General features: G+C 39.6%; 1 protein-coding gene across 2 annotated transcripts in view; it reads right to left on the bottom strand.

Moving 5' to 3' along the window:
* Positions 1 to 930: 930 nt before the first annotated feature.
* LOC117304062 (sushi, von Willebrand factor type A, EGF and pentraxin domain-containing protein 1-like) overlaps positions 931 to 15592 on the bottom strand; it is a 40418-nt gene continuing 25756 nt past the window's right edge. For both annotated transcript variants that reach the window (XM_033788551.1, XM_033788550.1), the window contains exons 35-54: positions 14848 to 15377; positions 14262 to 14489; positions 13841 to 13994; positions 13153 to 13682; positions 12515 to 12708; positions 11883 to 12027; positions 11360 to 11480; positions 10633 to 10766; positions 10035 to 10254; positions 9377 to 9765; positions 8753 to 8986; positions 7957 to 8127; positions 7201 to 7404; positions 6845 to 7017; positions 6205 to 6313; positions 5354 to 5542; positions 4923 to 5096; positions 3961 to 4078; positions 2969 to 3069; positions 931 to 2645 (exon numbers count right to left, since the gene is read on the bottom strand). In XM_033788551.1, the coding sequence (XP_033644442.1) occupies positions 2536 to 2645; positions 2969 to 3069; positions 3961 to 4078; positions 4923 to 5096; positions 5354 to 5542; positions 6205 to 6313; positions 6845 to 7017; positions 7201 to 7404; positions 7957 to 8127; positions 8753 to 8986; positions 9377 to 9765; positions 10035 to 10254; positions 10633 to 10766; positions 11360 to 11480; positions 11883 to 12027; positions 12515 to 12708; positions 13153 to 13682; positions 13841 to 13994; positions 14262 to 14489; positions 14848 to 15377 (4228 nt within the window). In that variant the 3' untranslated portion in view covers positions 931 to 2535. The remainder of the gene's footprint in view (positions 2646 to 2968; positions 3070 to 3960; positions 4079 to 4922; positions 5097 to 5353; positions 5543 to 6204; positions 6314 to 6844; positions 7018 to 7200; positions 7405 to 7956; positions 8128 to 8752; positions 8987 to 9376; positions 9766 to 10034; positions 10255 to 10632; positions 10767 to 11359; positions 11481 to 11882; positions 12028 to 12514; positions 12709 to 13152; positions 13683 to 13840; positions 13995 to 14261; positions 14490 to 14847; positions 15378 to 15592) is intronic.

The raw sequence follows: 15592 nt of genomic DNA, 5'->3' as shown, positions 1-15592 counted from the left end.
TTTCAATTTTGAAGGAAAATTGATAAATTAAATGCATAGGCCCCCCTATGCACTTAAAGAAAAAAATTACATCAATGTTATTGTTATTTTGTAAGCACACAGAGCAGCAAACATTATCCTCATGGAAATATCCTCCAAGTTCGGAGCCAATTCTTCACACAAATTAAAATAAAAAACTAAATGTCAACCATTAATTTCCACAAGCATTACGAGAAACAATTTTATCTTCTATGTTCTTCTTTGGCATTTCAAGCACGCCCTTATCCCCGCGGAATTCGATTAGAGATGTCTTTACACGTGTTGATTTCAATACGGTAAAAGCCATCCACGCAAATGTGAGGGTAGGTTCTTATTGCAACAAAAATGCTGTTAGAATACAATAATTAATATTGGAAAGAAAAGTTTTAAACTTGGACACATTTGGTGCTCGATATATGGTTCATTGTGGTCCCTCTAATGCGTCTTCATTGTGTTCTTGGAATCTCAGGAATTCTTTGGATTTTAGTGGGGGGGGGGGGCGTTCTTCTCTACAAAAGGAAAAGATTGTTAAAGTATAGGCACATTAGGGAGTGTACCCTTCTGCCTAAACATCAGGCATAGTATACTTAGACACTCCTGTGGAATTAAAAAAATAGTATGTGGCGTAAGTCTCGCGCCTTTTCGAAAGTTTTTGGACCACTTTGGTCCCACTTAAATTGCTTTAAAAACGCGTGCAAACCTCGCACACTTTAATGGTCCCAATATTCAAACACGTGCAAGGCTTGTGCAAGGCTTGTGCAGTATATTGCATTGAGCCGATAGTGCCAGACACAGGCATTTTAAAATCTACTCATCATTCTCTGTTGTTAAGGGACAACCCATAAATATGTCTATAAAAGAAAGTACCCCTATCTACTAAAAAAGTAATGCCTAACACAAACAAAACAAAAGTATTTTAAACTGTGCTTTATTAAAATAAAATGCTAAAAAGGTGCAACTGAGATCAGCAATAATCAATGACATGAGCAATATTTGCCCGTTCCATCAGGCTACTGGGCAAGCTCGATGGTCTATCTAGTCATAATTCATCCTCATTGGCAAAGGTCATGGGTTCGAATCCCATCAAAGCCTGTATGGATTTGTTGTCACAGGACTCTTCTTATTACTGAGTAAATAAAGTTAATACAATCACCATAATTCCTTACTGGAGCAGAATTGAGAAAAACATAAAAGCAGCTATTCGGTTTGACATATCAAAAGCTTAATGCGTTGGTTCATGAACCAGCTATTATTAAAAAATATTTAATGATACCACAGTTTACTGAGTAAAATGACTGAGTAGTTAGTCCCAAGTAAACACATTTTTTACAAAGACATACTCAAAATATGAATCCTTGTCAGGACTCATTTTGGTTTTCCTTTGAACATCTTCCCATGAAACCTTGTTTCCATATTCCTTGCGGACATCTTTTTTTCTCAAGATGGCATCTGTAGACATCTTTAAAGTATTCATAAACTATAAACTTGTAACAAACTTTTGCTATAAGTTTGCAAAACAATCTAGTAAGGTTTGCCGAGACACCATTTGAATCTCTCTATGATTTGTGGTTGTTCTGAATAGCGCCGGTATAAAAACCACTCGACATTTCGTTCAGTATGCTCCTACAAAACAAAGATATTATCTGAAACTTTCACTTGATTTTGTTTCTTTTCATATTTTGATTCATCTTAAGTAGGCCTATTGATCCTTGGGATAGATCTTAAGTATAGAACAAGTGAACTTCACCTGTCGATGTGTGTTTTATTTACAGAGATACAAAAGCAATTAAAAACATTTACAAATATAAAATTCTCTTGCAAAGTTTAAGCAAAACGTGCATGATTCATTAAGCTACAAATCGGCAGGAATCATTAAAGTCAGACAGTTTGGTTTATCTTCCACAATTCATCAAAATGTACTCTCTGGTTTGTGAACATTGGCAACAAAAGTTTGTGGATCTCACATTATAAGTGAGTGGCCTCCTATTATCCGCATACTGCAAAGCTTTTAATGTCACTCCCACTATTTTTAACATTTTCTAGTACACCCTATAGTCCTAGTTTTACACCACACTCAGATTCTTGTCATTTGATTGGTGAAAACATGTGTCACAAGTCATGCTTTGTTTTGCTGAGTATACTGCTGTGACACTAACAAATTTAATATTGGAGTCCAATATGGAAAATTATTGGATAATTCACAGCGTCGTTTAAAAAAAGGTCGGTCAATGAGACAAGGTTGGTGTCTACATTGAGTCAACTACATTGTTAGTGTGGGATGGATCAGATTCCATGTCTATTTTGTTTTTTTTGGGGTGGACAAATTCTCTAATGACAAGGTTTTGGGAATATATAAAACAAATGTTGATTGCAATTCATTAGCATTTTGGCAGAATGTAATCCCTCTGTTAAATCTGGCTTTTTCATTTTACTCGGCATCCCCTCGTATTACAAGTTATATTTCAAGTTATTTCTGTGTAGGCAAACACTGTGGCAGTTTAGGGCAGAGACATCTTTTTACAGTTTGGTGTTTGGGAGGTGCAAGATGTCCGAAATAGCTGGATCATCAGAGGGAGTGGGTGAGGTTTCTGGAAAAGCATCACCGACTGGACTTGCACATGGCGTATCTATCAAAAACAATAGTAACATAATAAATTTTCATTTATCTGGCTTTTTCTTTGTCGTTTCTGTTTGTTTTTTCTTCCCTTCATTATTGCCTTGTTTTGTATTTTCGGTACTTGTACTGTCGAGGTCAAATAAATATTAATCAATAATAATAAAATGTTTTCAACATGTCGAAAAGGTAGTCCCAAGTCATCCTTGAACAATACTCATTTTCAGAAGGGGTTTGTTTTTAAGTCCCGGGCCTCCCCAGGGTCCCCAGGGGTATATTCCCTGGGGATATGAGATACAGTATGAAGAGGGCTGAAGAGTCCCTCTATGATCCTACCTGAGACACTCTTCCCATCTGGTTCCATCAGTTGTAGAATATCAATAACATCCAGGAGAGTGGAAGGGTTGGTCTCCACACTCTTCTTAGATTGCTTCCGTCTGTTAAACAAAACATTTAATCGATAAAATTTAACAGATGTTAAATTTGCATCAGGGATAAAGAATATAAATTTAGTTTTTTTGCCCCTACACCGATGTGTGTTAGCACTGTATACTCAATACTTCCCCCGAGTCCTGTGAAAAAATATCACAGGCTCATTACTCAGGTGGGATTCGAACCCATGACCCTTGCAATTCTAGAGCAGTGTCTTACCAACTAGACTACCGAGATTGCCCAGTAGCTAGAGGCAGTTCGAATCCTATGTGTTGGCAGCGGGTACTGCTTTAAGTTCTTATCAGGAATGTTGCATAATATACAGATGGGGTGATGTGATTCAAAGGAACTATTGTAATAAATAAATTATTTTACATCTGAAAAAAAAAAAAAAATTCCCCTCATGGTTATCCCCAAGGTTCCACTTCCCAGGTTGTATCATAAACTTGGGTGTGCTCTTTGGCTACACAGCAGTTAATGGTTGTACAGTATGTCTTCTGACTCACCCCTGAACAAAGATATGGACAAAATAGGGAGACCACCAACATAATGGCTGGAAAGCGAAGTTGGTAAAAGCTACGGCTAATTGATCTGGAGGTTTTTGGTTCAGATAAAGCCCGGTTCATACTTCCTGCGAATGCAAAGCGAATTTGACATGAATTTAATGTCACAACTCTGTTTTCGCTGCAGATTCGCAAAAGATTTGAGCACAACTGAATTGCTCCGAGTTATTTGTTGCGAATTTGCGACGTCAACCTTTAGTATCGCATTCGTATTCGCAGGAAGTATGAACAGGCTTTAGTTTTACTGTATAAATCTACATTTATATAGGATTATTTGAGTCCTGCATGAAAAAGAAAATCCATGGGTTACACAAGATTGATAAAGGGTATTACCTGTATGTTACTGCCAATAAAAAGACAAAGACACCAATCACAATTCCCAAACCACAAATGGCCATCAGCATCATGGATTCTGAGGAAGTTTTCTGGTCTTCTTTTGGCGTCTCAAACGCTATAGAAAATAAACACAAATTACAGGATAAAGTGTCATTTTCAATACACGCTGACAAAATATTACGATTTGATAAGAATATAACAAGTAAGATAATAATCAAGACTATGCAGTAGTTTGTGTCCGTCATGCATCAAAGCAAAACAAGTGGGAACCCATGGTTCTGAAAAGTGGCAAACACTTTTCATAAGACTGCAAAATACACACAGGGTTACGACCAAGACTAGAGGGGGTGGGTGGTTGGGGGGCAACTGCCTAACTAAATTTTGGTGAAACAATTCAGGAAATTTGGGCACAGAGAGAAGAAAGAAATTTGAAAGAGAAAGCACAAAGGAAATTTGTACCCGATATGAAAAATTGGTTCTTTGTTTTCTATCTGTGAAAAATTTCAGGCAAATCAACCCCTCTTGCCCCTATTAACCAAGAAGTTCTGTAAATTGCCTAGATACAGTGCCCTAAGAGTCGATATTATTTTATTATTACAGAGAATAATGAGAGCGTACCATAGCATTCACTGGAATTCATGGCTCCTTCTGTGAAGGTAACCATCCCATCAGGACACTTGCCTGAACTGGTTGCCTGTAAATTGCCTCTTGAGACATTTCCCTAAAGGCCCGGTCACACAGGCCCCGATATTAAGAACAAATACAAGAACAATAAAAAAGCACGCTCGCGATTTGGTTGAGTAAGCATGGGCGTATTCTGCTTGGAGCAATTCAACCAATGGAGGGCGTGCATTTTTATCGTTCTCATTTTCAGTTTCGTTCTCAGAGCCTGTGTGACCGGGCCTTTACAGTCGATATTATTTTTTATTGTATTATGAATGTGAATAATGAGAGCGTACCGTAGCATTCACTGGAATTCACAGCTCCTTCTGTGTAGGTAACCATCCCATCAGGGCACTTGGTGCAGACGCTGGTACCCCAGTCTTCTCTGTAGGTGTTGCTTGGACATAGATGACACTCGTAGTCTCGAGACTCATGACTGAGTTCACAAATACTTCCCAAACCACATTGGACTAAAAGAAAATAGATATAATACAAACACTGTGATTCTGGAATAATAATAATAATAATTGTCGGTTTTTATATAGCGCTTTATAGACCATGTCTCAAAGCGCTTCCACATTATTACCCCCGGTCATCTGGGCCTTACAAACAAATATTTATTTTTCAATAAAATGTATTTTTAAAAGATTTCAATACAGCAATAATTTTTTATGAAAGAAAAGGAAGTTTAACCTTGCATCCGTTAGGGTCTCTTATACAAACATACCACAATACCCGTCCTCCTCACTCTCGACATAACCAGTTGGGCACATGTCCCAAGAATCCAAGTGCACAGTGTCCTTGTCCGGTTGCATGATTATTCCATCTTGGGATATCCCAAAGTGACGCGTCTTTAGTAGATTGGCTAGGTCTTGCAGGGTGGTGTGGAACTCGGATTCAAATTCGGCCGAGTTATCTATTAAGTAAAGAGAAAGACTTGGGTCAAAACTTGAGGCTAGTAACAATACTTTTTCAAATAAAAAAATAAATGAAACAAATAATGAGCCACCTGTTGCATCAATGCATAGTTACACTCTTAACTTTTGTTTTTTGAGTTGCCATTAAGCCTTGGAGAAAGACTCTGCAAGGGGCATGACCTGAGACCAGTTACACTTTGTGCAGATCCCCAAACACAACAAATGAAGAAGCATTAAGAGGGGGATTACAAACAGTTTTGTCTTAGGAACATTATTACCAAAGACGCATACAAAATAATAATCCATCTACACATTGGGTACAAATAGTCACTGAGAAGTAAAACAAAACAGTGTGAAGTTTCCGTCAAGAATTCAATGAAAAGTATCAATTTATTATTTAAAAAAAGTTTTTATTTTTGTATTCAGTAAACCAAACTGCTGTGCATTTTGGATAAACCTAAGATCAGGCCTTGAACCCACGGCAACCACAGCAATTGCTGTTGTGCCCTGTGCTTTTGCTGTGGTGCCCTGTGCTTTTGCTGTGGTGCCCTCTGCAATGTTCGAATACAATTTTACATTTTCCTCATAGAAATGCCCCTTACCAGAGGGAATTTGTCACGCCCATTCAAGAGCAAAATGCAAGGCCTGTATTGTTACTTACTGACTGGAGCATGGGTTGAGTTATCCATTACTACTTCAATAGTAAGCTTCACTGGAGACACGCTGCGCCTCTTCACTGCATGAGGGTTGGAGCTTTCACAATTGCTCACCTACAAGTAGAAAATTGGCAAAAAAATCTTAGGAAATCTAACAAGGTTTGAAAATATCTTTTTTTTTTTAGAATAATGGGCAAGATTCTGGTATTTCCTTTAGACTGAAGCCTGTGGAGGCACGCCTTCCCCCGGTGCTAATTCATCTGCACTTGGTTTTCAGAATTAAGCCTATTGCGCTATTTGGGTATTCCTTCAAGTGTACATGACTACCTTAACCATCAATGGAAGTGAAGAACTAGAAGTAAGACCGAATTCCAATTGCGTCTCCACCACGCAAAAGCCTATTGCAGTACCCGCTGCTAAGGATTCAAACTGCCTCTTGCCACGGGGCTAGCACGTTGGTCTAGTGGTTAGTCATCTGCTCTAGCAATGCAAAGGATGTGGGTTTGAATCCCACTCGAGGGATTTACCTGTGGATTTTTGTTTTACAGAACTCAGGAAATTACAGGGCCTAATACACCTCAGTGTAAAGGATATAAACCAAATTATAGGCCTCATATTAACAAATTTATAAAAGAGCTTTCTTACCGATATATTAGCAGCGCACGTGCTGAGAGCCAGACATCCAGAGCTCCCTTGAGTGGAATTCAGTAAACCTGAAGCAGTTTGGATGATGCTTTGTAGGTCACTGGATGAGCTACACTGCAAAGAGGGGTAGTCTACCGTCACGTTGGCTGCTGCACCGACTCGTGGAACCACAACTGGTTTGTTTAGAAAAAAGAGGGGAGAAGTTGTTTATAAATACAACGATAATTGCATAAAGAAACGAGAAGACTGAGACGCTAGGTGGTAGACGATGTGTCCAGAAACGAGTAAAAAATTAATGTGTACAACGATAAATTCACTAAAATAAAAGGTACATAAAAGGGTTTAACTATGCTTACCATTACAGCTCGGTAGACGACTTCTGGCGTTGTAGGGGTTAAAATCCCATCTGTGGTTGGTACTTGGGCCACACCGGTATACATCTTGTGGTGTTGTGTTGAACTCATAGCCATCACGGCATCTGATACTGCAGGATTGCTCGCCAGTGTCCGTGGTATTACAGTCGACGTATCCACGGTAAGGACGACGCAATGTTGGACAAGCTAAAGATTGAACAATTCAGACCAATTAAGTCAGTTTTTATAATGGATGTTTGTCCCATTTAAGCTCCACAGAAATAAAGATGATCATTTTTTTGTTGATTGAATTCAGCCACAGGTGGGAAAAAAATTAAGTTCACCCAAAATTGTTATATGATGTTACTGGATCAGATACTATAATATAACATGGAACAAATCTCCCCCAAGACCCCAACAACTTTAATGAGTGAAGATTAACTATTTATATTAAAAAGAATTTGAAACGTGCCTTTGCATGTTGGAAATATAATACAAGCAATACAAATTATTTTATAGAGCACCTTGTATGCAAGCCTCAAAGCACTTTTATACAGTAAATCCCAGTGAAAATTGATTTACATACACCTTCATGTGGTCGAAAATACAATTAATTACTACATCAACTACTTAGTTAAGAAGGTTTGAAACCTTTAGTTGACATACTTGGGCACATTTCTTCTTTGCATGTTTTGGCTTGTACGTTAGTCTCTTGGCACCGACTTAGTTAAGAAAGTTATAAATCTATTGTTGACATACTTGGGCACATTTCCTCGTTGCATGTTTCGGCTTGTACGTTAGTCCCTTGGCAGCGTTCCCCACCATTCTCTGGGCTGGGATTATCACATGGTCGTGATCTGAACCGTCTTCCTGAACCGCAAGATTGTGAACACTCAGTCCAAGGTAGCCATGGACTCCACTGGCCATTAACTGCAAGCAAAATGATTAGAAGATGGTGACTACAATGGTCTTGTCTCACGATTCAACTTTTTAGGGCAACTCAGAGAGAAAACAATAACTGCAGTGCTGGCTACAGGACCACTTAGGTAGCACATGAGTAACTTTTCAAACAATGTCTTACAATCCCAAAGAAAAATATTTTAACATTCAAATGTAAATGGATTCTCTTCTTTAAGATTGCCTGGAACTGGTTTCCTGTAATTGCCTCGTGTGACATGGCCTTTTCAGTCTAGGGTTCGATTTCACGAGCTAAGTGGTCAGGTTGGTGTAGGAGTCTCTTTCCTTACCTTTCATCTCCAGGACCCCAATTCGAATCACGCCAGCGGGGCACTATGTGGGTTGAGTTTTCCGTCCCTACCTCAGTATTAAGCAGTGCCATGAAATTTCACCATGGTTAAGTGGTCAATCAATACCATCAGATAAAGTTGAATATTGCTTGTTAAATGATTGATTAAAACGTTTTAAAATTTCAGGCTTTGATTCTTAACATATTTAAATCATACTAAAAACAGATGTATTGAAATTAAATGAATGAAATGAAAAAGAAAAACGGAAGAAAAAAACCCTATAATATTTTGTTGTTTTTGTCACTTACTAATTTCAGTTTCACAGATAGTTCCAGTATACCCATCCTGGCATACACAGCTAAATGAAAGTAGACTAGCCATACAAGTCCCTCCATTCAAACATTCTTGAATAAGACAAAAGTCTGTCATGATCTGGCAACGGTCTCCTTCCCATCCCACTGCACAGTGACAGTCGTAGGAGCCGATCTTATCTTCACAGGTGCTGCCTGACTCACAGGGACTGCTTGAACATTCATCATAATCTAGGGCAAAGACAAATAACAACAAATTACCATAAATGAAAGAAGTTTTGTTTGCCTGAAATTGGCATAAATTTCCGTTTGCAGGATGAGATCCCAACGCTAGGTGGCAGTAGAAGGCCTATCGGGTAAATTTCCATTGTTTACGTAGTTCTGAACATGCGCATAATTCTGAGGACAATGGATTTACCCGGTAAGTCTGCTGCCCCCTATCATCACAGAAAGTCTCCCATCGAAAACATGAGACCATAGGGTTTGTCCTGTTGTGAGTTTTACTGGCCCGACTCTTAATCACTGTTCTCAATTGTGTGGTACAGTGGGGATTAAAAAAAAAAACGATTTTTAGTTTAAAATGGAGAAATCACATCCCTGCAATAGTCTGAATTGACTCACCATCACAAACTGATGGCACTGACAATAACTGAGTAATGGTCGCCCCTGGTAATGTCTCAACTTGACCCCAAGCAAACACGTCACCGGGTGAAAAAGGCACACAGTACAATGCCAGGTCTTGAACCTCGACTTCATCCAGCGCATTCCTCCATATGTTTACATTACCAAGCTCTATCTCAACGCTATTGGCACCAGTCCATGTTTCTGATGGTCCCATCGAGAGGGTCAACCCGCTTGGGAAGCTAGTTAGAGGGCTTGCAATACCGCCCTCTGCTGACAGCGATTTATCAATGTAGATCTTCCAGTCCTGGTTTGCAGCGTTGAGCGTTAATACTAGATTGTGCCAGCGTCCGTTGCATAAATCTTGGTTATCAACGGAGACATCATGGCTGAAGATAAAAACATTTTGAAATTTCATCATTTAGCCTAGTCGAGAAAGTCTCTGCCAGGGTCGTAACGTCAGACCATTAACTATTTTTTGGCATTTTATTATTTCATCCACATTCTAACGACTTACCCACTTGGTACAAGTTACACAATACTAATCCTCACTCTTTCATTTTTCTTTTTTAAAAAATTACTGGAGAGTTCCTGCTTTCCCACATTTTGTATTGGGACCAGATGACTTGTGATTACAGGAGATTACTTTTATTCTCACCTCAGTAGTTTAAGACTGAGATCCGTAGGATCTCGAATCTCAACAAAAGTATTCCAAGCAGACGACAATTTCAATAAGATGAACTCTGAGAAGCAGGACGTTGACCTCATCCACAGGGACACAGTGATGGCATCAAGGTCATGAGAGGTCACATTGGTGACCTGAATGAGGTCAGACTCAGTTGGATTGCTGAACACCAGATCAAAGTCGTACGGCAATTCTAAGCAATGAACAAAGAATTATATGAATCACTTTTACAAAATGAAAATCTGGTTTTTGCCAATTCCGTCTTCAGTTCTAGGAAATAATTTTATGAATCTCTACATAAAATGAAAATCTTTTTTTTTACAATTCTTTTTTCCTCTGTTGCTTTAAAGTTTACTTGTTCATTTTAAAACCTTCTGGTGACCCACCCATTTTTAGCTTAATAGCATAGAAATTTGCGAAGCAGTATTTTCTGAAAATGAGAAATACTATTCTCATTTATAAACGTATAGCCTTGCAGATAAACGTCTTCATCCATCTTGTTTACTAATTAAATTTTGACCAATTTTGGATAGCCTGGAAAACAGATTTAAAGTTGTTTGTTGTTGATTACCTGTTTCACAATGAACTCCCATATAGCCTGGCAGACATACGCACTGGTACCCACCAGGCTCATCTTCACAGGTTCCTTGGTGGTAGCACGGTTGACTTATACACTCGTTGATTTCAATGTCACAAAGGTCACCACTGGAACAAAATAAAAACATAATTGCATTGCGAAGTATTTGTTGATATTGTGTTTTAAAAATTGCTTTGGAGCGCTACGGTTGCCTTGGTTGTATACTCCTAGGGGGAGCTGAGAAAGATTAAAGGAATGTTATTGATAAAACAGATTGAGACGGTTACTGTGAAACACGCTTTATAAGAACTATATATTTGGATTGCGGTAACACCATGTGTGCATCTACATGCCAGGTAGAATTTATTCTTATTATACTGCCGCGGAGTAGATTTTTCAGATCTTTTGGGAGAGTTCTCAGTTCTGAAAAGAACAGCCCTCATTTTTAAACTACTACCTGGGCGGAAGGTAGAAACTCATCTGGGTCTACTGCTTTAGCTTATTGACCCAATTCACCTGACGTCATCATCAGAATAATCTTGAAACCGCCACACTGGTGGGCAATAAACTGTGCGTTATTCAGTGAAGTGCGCATTTAAGGCGACGCGGCGTTTACACATAAACCTACTGACCACCAAAATGGTGAGCATGGCACAGTCACGGCATGTGAGGTGCGTGCAAGGAGTCAATAGGATAGTTGTTATTATTATAGCAAACTCACCTGTATCCAATGGCACAAGAACAAGTGAAACCACCGCGATAAGGAGAGCAGGTAGCATCATTACTACACGGCTCATCCTCACAAAGATTCAATTCAGTCTCACACCGTAAACCACCAAAGCCTGAAATGATAAACGACAAATTTATTGAACTCCAAACTAAACAGGGTCTGTATGAATAATTTACTTTACAGAGGCCCTACCACCTAAATAACGCCTTTAAATAAAAATATCAGTATTTATGTATTATTGATTGGTTATTAATTGAAATAAAGGAATAATTGATTGATTGATTGATTGATAAATTTATAGATTGATAGACTTTTAAAAAAAAGTTTTCAAAAAACACTTTATTCATTCACAAAATATATAGAATTTACAAAAACATAGAAAACTATATTAAAAAAACCCATTATTAGACAAGAAATACCCATTACAAATAACAGGTCCGTAACTGGGATCGAAATAACATTCAAATAATTGATTGATTGATTGACTAATTGATTGATTGGTTGCTTGAAATACCTGTTGGGCAACGACAGGTGTATCTAGCCTCTCTGTCTTCGCACACACCCCCATTCTGACAAGGATTTGATTCACATTCGTCAACATCCACTTCACAGTAGCGCCCTCTATAGCCTTCCTGACAGAAACATTCAAAATCCGCAACCTGTGTGATGACAAACAAGCACTTAGTTTTAGTATGGTGGGGAAAGATAACTAGGCTCAACATTCAAAATCCGCAACCTGTGTGATGACAAACAAGCACTTAGTTTTAGTATGGTGGGGAAAGATAACTAGGCTCACTTTAATGGCTCTGCCGTCCGTAAAAATGTAAGCAAAGAATCGACGCTTACAGAAGCAGGGAAGTCTGTGCTTACGTCTAGCGTATTTCACAGATTTGTTAGCAGGGAATTTTTTCTTGTGCATGTAACTAGGCATTCTTCGCTTAATACACAGCTAGCACAGAAGTTCTGCACTTGCAAAGTAAGCAGAGAATGGTGATCGTAAGCGCAGAATTTGGCCGTATCAGCAGAGTCATGAGACCTGCTCTTGAGCTGGGTCTGTGGTGGCTGATGACAATGGGGTAGAGACGAGTATTACATGATGGCTAATCGAACAACTCGAGTAAACTAATCGTCATATTACCAGATTACCTTGTCAAAACAAGAGGCGCCATGTTGGCACTCCACGTTGAGCTGAAGACACTCGTTAATTTCTGTCTGGCAGTTTATCCCGGTGTAACCATGTTGACATCCACACTCGTAGCCATTCAGGAAGTCTGAGCATGTGCCGCCATTCATGCATGGACTTAACTCACAATCATCAATGTTCTCCTCACAAAGCTCACCTAAAAAAAGAATTATTAGAAAAAAAGAAAAAAAAAAAAGCACGTTATGTAGAAGTGCACAGCCACAATCATGCAGGCCTGATTCTTCACGGAGGCAACAAAGGCGGTTGCCTCAGTGCCCCTGGTCATTGCCTTGGTGCCCTTAAAATGCTCCAGTACAAATTACCTGGTTCTAGTCCCACTCTAGTCATTCTTACTTTGTATAACCCCCTTTTTTTCTTTTTTAATTACCCAATCAGTTTCCCTTGTGCCTGTTTTACAACTTGATAACTTGAATGGCAACAGTCCCTGGAAACACAGTTGATTGTAGCCTACACCATGAAGTGGCCTTCAGGCTTTGTGTGTCTGGCAACTTACATAATTTTTCTTTTTTAAATCAGCGCTGGTTTTGTCCGTACTTTTACTAGAGCTCTGGCAGTTTTGGAATAAATAAACAAGGCTTACCCGTCCATCCTGACTGACAGGAACACTCAAAGGCGTTGACCAAATCGTGGCAGACTGCTCCGTTCAAACATTCATCAGTGGCGCAATCGTTGACATTCTGTTCACAGTTAGACCCAGTGTAACCCTCAACACACAGACAAACGTAGAAGCCAATTTGGTCAACACAAACTCCACCATTCACACATGGACTGCTTGAGCATTCATTAATATTGTCCTCGCAGTTGAAGCCAGCATAACCTGGTGCACAGTTACATATGAAGCCGATGACGTCATCTACACAGGTAGAATCGTGCATACATGGGAATGAGACACAGGAGTCAAAATCTTCCTCACAGTTCAGACCGGTGTACCCTCGTGTGCAAGAGCACTGGTAGCCTAGAGGGCCATTCTGACAGACACCAGAGTTCTGGCATGGGTTACTCAGGCAAAAGTTGATCAGTTCCTCACAGTGGGCGCCAGTGAAGCCCTCTGGGCAGATACAAGAAAACTGCGCAATTCCATCAATGCAGGTTCCACCGTTTTGGCAGGCTCTGTGTTAAAAATTCAACATTCAAAAGTTAACATGTCATGGACCTCCAGCTTCTTTTCTTTCAAACCATTAAAGTTGGGTGGTTTTTTTTTTAGGTAAAAAATGAATGGTTTATTATTATTCTACTTGAGTCATTCTACTTGTTTTATTGTTGTTTACCTCGGGGTGCAGTCATCGATGTTGACTTCACACTGGTTCCCTCTGGATCCAGTATGGCAGAAACAAAGGAATCCATTGTCTCGATCAATGCAGATTCCACCATTTTGACAAGGTACCGGTGAACAATCGTTGATGTTGATTTCACAGTCACGACCTATAGCAAGAGGAAAATAGAGCATGCGTAGAAAACAGGGCTCAAATTTAACATTGGACCACCAGCCTGAGGCAAGTGAAATCACTGTCATGCCAGTAAAGTCAAGACAGGACAAGTGATCTTGTTTTTATTAATTCAAAATCTTTGTTTTAAAAGAATTAACAATTAAATGTTGTGTTTGAGTCTCACAGTTTCTAAATGTTTGAAAGAAGTTTAAACTACCATTTTTATTTCAATTCTCATTCATCCCTCTCCATCTCTACTCACCAGTGAAGCCTGCCGCACAAACACACTGGTAACCGAGCTCTGCAATCATGCATGTTCCACCATGCTGGCACATGGACGGCGCGCAGTAGTCAATATGGTTTTCGCAGTGGGTACCAGTTAAGCCCGGAGCGCAGTGGCAAGTGTAGCCATTTTCGTCGTCTTCACAGATACTGAGGATCCCACAAGGACTAGAGGAACATTCATTGATGTCAATCGAACAAGTGTCTCCTGTCAAAACAACAAACATAAAAGAAATGAAGTTTTCTCAAATTGCAGGTGACATTTTTTGTGTGCAAAGAGTGATAATGGCACCCATTCCAACCCCTAAGCACTGGTTGAGGTCCTTTATGCACTAAGTAATAACAATAATAACTATTTCTTATATAAGCGCATTTTACAATAACGTAGCCAATAAAATTCCTTTAATCTTTCTCAGCTCTCTGGTGAGTATACAGCCCTGAGCTCCGCAGGCTTTTTTAAACACAATATCAACCTCTACCCTCGCAGGTAACCTTTTAAACCCCTGGGTGAAGAGAAGCAATTATAGTGAAGTGTAAGATGTTAAATTTTGCATTCTCAAGATTACCTTCAAACCCTTGAGGACATTCACACATAAAAGAATTGAGTTGATGCTCCACACAGACTCCGCCGTTAGAGCACGGCGAAGACGCACACTCGTCAAAATCAATCTCGCAGTTACGTCCAGTGTACCCGGCAACACATCGGCAGCTATACATCTCCATGTTCTCGTCCAGAACAAAGACAGCACTATTCTGGCACGGTGTGTCTTCACATCGAGGACCTGATCTGTGTAGAGGGCAGCGGCACATAAATGATGATCCTAGATCGATACACTCTGCTCCGCTGTGACATGGAGACCCGGCACAAAGATCTATATCCGTCTGGCAAAACTCTCCTTCATAACCTGTGGGACACTCACACGAGACCTCTGCGATTAAGTCGTGACATGTCGCTCCGTGTTGACATGGTGAGCTGGCACAATCATTGATGTTGATGCTGCAATTAACTCCAGAGAAACCTGGCCGGCACAAACACAGGTATCTTCCTTCATTGAGGACGCAAATTCCGTCATTTTGACACGGATTGGGAGAGCAGCTGGACACAAACAAGTAAGTAAGTGAATCAAGTTAAATACATTTAGCTGACATCTTCCGTATACAGTTATCATTTCTCAAGGATACCTGGGTGATAACTAACATACCTCCTTAGTTTTAACAGATCTCTTCAGTGGACCTCCCAATGCAAATGATTCTGAGTGGAGACAGATTAATTATAACACACCTCCTCAGTTTTGGCAGATACAACATTTC

This window comes from Asterias rubens, chromosome 20, assembly GCF_902459465.1.
Source record: "Asterias rubens chromosome 20, eAstRub1.3, whole genome shotgun sequence".
Taxonomy (NCBI): domain Eukaryota; kingdom Metazoa; phylum Echinodermata; class Asteroidea; order Forcipulatida; family Asteriidae; genus Asterias; species Asterias rubens.
Note: the sequence above shows the minus strand (reverse complement) of the source record. Positions and strands in the feature narration are given on the sequence as shown.